This window comes from Wasmannia auropunctata, unplaced genomic scaffold, assembly GCF_000956235.1.
Source record: "Wasmannia auropunctata unplaced genomic scaffold, wasmannia.A_1.0 LD319150.1, whole genome shotgun sequence".
NCBI lineage: Eukaryota > Metazoa > Arthropoda > Insecta > Hymenoptera > Formicidae > Wasmannia > Wasmannia auropunctata.
In genome coordinates, this window is record NW_012043740.1 from 1 (window position 1) to 4263 (window position 4263).

At 26.2% G+C, this 4263-nt stretch overlaps 2 protein-coding genes across 2 annotated transcripts; both read right to left on the bottom strand.

Moving 5' to 3' along the window:
- Positions 1 to 3: 3 nt before the first annotated feature.
- Positions 4 to 1309, bottom strand: LOC105460596 (zinc carboxypeptidase A 1-like; the record flags this gene model as incomplete). The annotated part of the gene is made up of 2 exons (XM_011707081.1): positions 987 to 1309; positions 4 to 378 (listed from the first exon to the last, which is right to left on the bottom strand). Coding segments are annotated over exons 1-2 (549 nt in total), but the record flags the coding sequence as incomplete, so codon positions are not given.
- Positions 1310 to 3505: 2196 nt separating this feature from the next.
- On the bottom strand, positions 3506 to 4241 carry LOC105460595 (zinc carboxypeptidase-like). Its single transcript, XM_011707080.1, has 2 exons — positions 4162 to 4241; positions 3506 to 3847 (listed from the first exon to the last, which is right to left on the bottom strand). Exons 1-2 carry the CDS (start codon positions 4232 to 4234, stop codon positions 3648 to 3650), a joined length of 273 nt encoding a protein of 90 aa, XP_011705382.1. The 5' UTR covers positions 4235 to 4241; the 3' UTR covers positions 3506 to 3647.
- Positions 4242 to 4263: the final 22 nt, after the last annotated feature.

Consider the following 4263-nt stretch of genomic DNA (forward strand, 5'->3'; position numbering starts at 1 on the left):
CGAGATCCATTCCCTGGCGTGAATTCCACCCTCGAGAAATATTCCAGGATTGTTGGGTTTAAAGGAAACCTTGACGCCTTTGATTGGACGTCCCTCATACGTCTTGCCGCCCACGATAGTTTGTACTTTATCGGGATATTGCTTTGCCAAGTCATCTAGATTCTTGTAAATTGTGTCGAGAGTGTGATAGCTTCTAAAATCAAACGTCGTCGATGCAATCCTCGGCGTTGCCCGATTGATTAATGCCTGAACATTCTCAATATAAACGTCATAGGATGCTTGGATCTGTGCCATCACTTCGTAGAATTCGGGTAGCTTGTGCGGGGCTACCATAAGTTCCACTTCTTTATTCACTAACGGATCCCTCCAGAAGGAAAACTGTAAATGTTTAATATTGTTTATTTAATAACAATGTAATTTTAATTTAGATAATTAGTTACATATTTTTTTGTTACTTTTTATATCTTCTAAATTTTATCTAATAATTTTTTTTTATAAAATGAGAAGCAATCAAAGGCAAGCACGATGTTGGTGCAAAAAATATATATATAAATAATTAAAAATGAAATACAATAATCATAAAGTTCCAAATGTTTTGATTTGCATTAAACTTTACGGACTTAAACTTACGGACGGACTTTATGATTATTGTATTCGATTGGTAATTATTAATATATGTTATTTTTACATCAATACTGTGCCTAACTCATCATTGCCTTTTATTACTTTTAATTTTTAATTTTCATTAGTTGAGCCTATTAGATACTTAATTTGATTTTAATTTGATAACATGGATAAAATTGACGATAAAGTAAATTTTAAAAATTTATATATATACATTATGCTACTTTATGATGTTAATTCTTTCAAATTGTGTGTGTGTAGCTAATAATCAATTTAAGTGCTACAAATTTCTTAAAAATGACAAATTTTTGCACAAAATATATTGATTTGCCTTTACCTTTATATATTAAAGATCTACTTACTCCATCAAGAACTGCATCTGTCAACTGTTTGAGCCGTTCAGCCTGCATCTGTGTAGTCACAACAATTTTAAAGACCTTATAATTGTCAAAAGTTGCCTTCTTGGCGATCACCAGGCCTACTGTGCATAATATTATTATCTTCCATATATAATAATAATTTCCTATTAATAGCATAATTTCCTTCCACTGTAATGCGCGAATATTAACTTCAGTTGTTAAACTTTTCGCGTCACAATTTCTGCGATTTGAATTAAACAAAACGTTTAATTCTCGTAATATTGAATAATCTTTATCAAGATATAACGTTTCTATAAAACGAGAGCTTTCACAATTGGCAATATTGTGAAGTTAACTGATGTATAGTTACTGACAGAATCTACCTTTAAAATTTAATTTTCGATTTTTTTCCAAAGAACTGCTGACGAAGCACTTATAACACTAACTGTACTAATAATTATGTAGTTGTACACGGCACCAAAGTCGCACTAATTTGCGCTATCGAATATGGAAAAATTCATATAGAATTTCCTGAAAATGAAAAACTTATTTTAAAAAGAAAAAAGTAGGGCCAAGTGTTTACGTTAAAATAGTTATAATTGTGCGACACAAAATTCTCTTAATCTATCGTTGCTACAAAATGAAAAACATTTTTCATATAAGAAAATATACAAACACATATATAAATATATATAAATATATATTAACATATTTAAATATACATAATTACATGCAAAATTTGTCCATATATGTATTATTAATACTTTCTTTTGTAAAATATATATTTGTTTGGTACAAGAAAATATCACTGAGAAGATAATAATAATAATAATAATAAGATAATAATGAGAAGACAAAACAATTTTTTAAATAATTTTTTCGTTATTGTTTCTTTTATAAAACGGTAGAAAAAATTCCCCATATATTATTATATATTTTTTATATATTGTATATATTTTTAATTATAAACGATTATATATGAATAATTTTTTTTATTTCTTCAAAAATTTGATTTGACTTTTTGTAAATAAAACAATAATACAAAATGTAAATAATACAAAATTATTTTTTAAATTATTTTTTGTATCTTCTCATTATTATTATTGTTTTTCTTGTATCAACCAGAAATTTTGCAAAAGAAAGATACTAATATATAGATTATATATACTACATGGACAAATTTTATATGTAATTATACATATGTATTTATTTATGTTTATATATGTTTAAAAATTTTTTTACCAAGTTATTTGATGATATGAGACTGACTAACTTCTTCTGCATCTTTCTTGTATATATTTCTCTTCTTGAATCCAGGCTAATCTTCGCCATTTCACTAAATTAATCTCGTTATCATAATTAGGTTTCTGTGGTCGGATCCTACATGCTGGTCGTGTAACCAGGTCGCGTTACATACATCTTTGTTGTATTAGCTTTAATTAGCCTTAGTCTCTAACAACCTTTGTCTCCTTAACAAAATGACTATCTTATGATCAACGTTTTTTTATGACCTAAGTTTTTAGTAACACACTAACTAATAACTGTTTTATGTCTTATGTCTCATATCTTAAAAGTGTATATAACATTTGCAAGGAATAAATGTATGTACGCAAACACAAAAAATAATTTTACTGCTTGATTACTGAATAAACAATAAATAAATATTTTATAAATATCAAATATCAATATCTGTAATCAAACATATTTAACTTTTATAAGTATATATAACAATAGTCTCTTATAAGTTGAAATGTACTCAATAAATGAATACAATCTAATTTATCTTCTTTGTTCAAAAAGATTCATTTAATGTAGAAATTACAAATTTATATATGTATAAATTTATATATATATATATATATATATATATATATATATAAAGTTAAAATTATTTTTATATGTTTGCGTACATACATTTGTTCCTCGCAAACTCTATATACACTTAAGAGTCTTAAGACACGAGACACAAGACTGTGTATTAAAGATAAAGAACTCATGAAACATTAAGATTATAGTCTTAAAATTATAAATTAGCCATTTTGCAACGGTCATACATTAGCTTTTATCGAGGTTGTATTTACGTATTATCAATTCTTATTCTGTTGAATAAACCTTGTATTACGTTATCTATGTTTCTGGGTCGCATTACGAAGTTTTAACATTAAGTTAGGCTCATGATATCGGGTTTAAGGAAGATCGATCTAAACAATTAACTAATATATAAATAAAGTAAACAATTATAAAAAACTTTAAATTGAAAACATAAGCTGGTTCTTTTCTCATGACAATATACATAATTTCGTTTTTATATTAAGCATGACATACAAAATTCCAAACATTGTACTTAATTAAATTAAAATATTAAAATTTATTGACCGAATATAAAATCAAGTAATCAATAATTTACCAAATGAGAATAAATTATAGATAATACTTGTAGCTTATATTGGCATTATATTATTTAAAATTTATTGATAATTGATCAGATTAGAAAAATTTAATTTTTAATTCAAAACATTATGTATAATTAAAAATGGAAATAAGATTTATTATTATATTATAGATTATTACATAATATTGAAAAGAAAATTAACAAGTCGTCGAATCTATAAATATGCCATCTCAATAATGAGATAATATTTATATAAATTTATTTAGTTTCAATTATTTTGCGGGATATCCACGTGCCTTTGCCTCTTTAAACATGGTTACGAGAGAGTCCATAGTTTCTTCTCCAGTCGGGATAATTTGATTAGGAGGCAACAAAAAGCCGTTACGACCTTGATCACGCAATTCATATGTATAAGCGATAGGTGTACCATAAGTGCCTTTGACCCAATCCATAGATCCTCCGGAAGCCACATCTATAAACAATTTTACAAAAACAGTAAGTCTAATGAATCTTATTTTATATCTGTATATAATTACAGAGAAACGAATATACGATATATATATATATATAATAAATAATTATTTTAATCGCAACAATTATATCAATTTTGCAGGTTATACTTTTAAAAAAAGATAATAAATGAAGAAATTTTTAATTTTAATAAAGCATTTGAGAAATTTAAAAACTTTTAGATATGATTAGAAATTAGACAGACAGACAGAGAGAGAGAGAGAGAGAGAGAGAGAGAGAGAGGGAGAAGACAATATAAATAAAATTTTTACGTACAGATTGCTTCAGCAATATTCCCGACCTTATATTGAGTTCCATATCTCTTTTTAAGAGCTGTCATCGATTTCATACCGATATCATACTGGAAAATAATAAAAA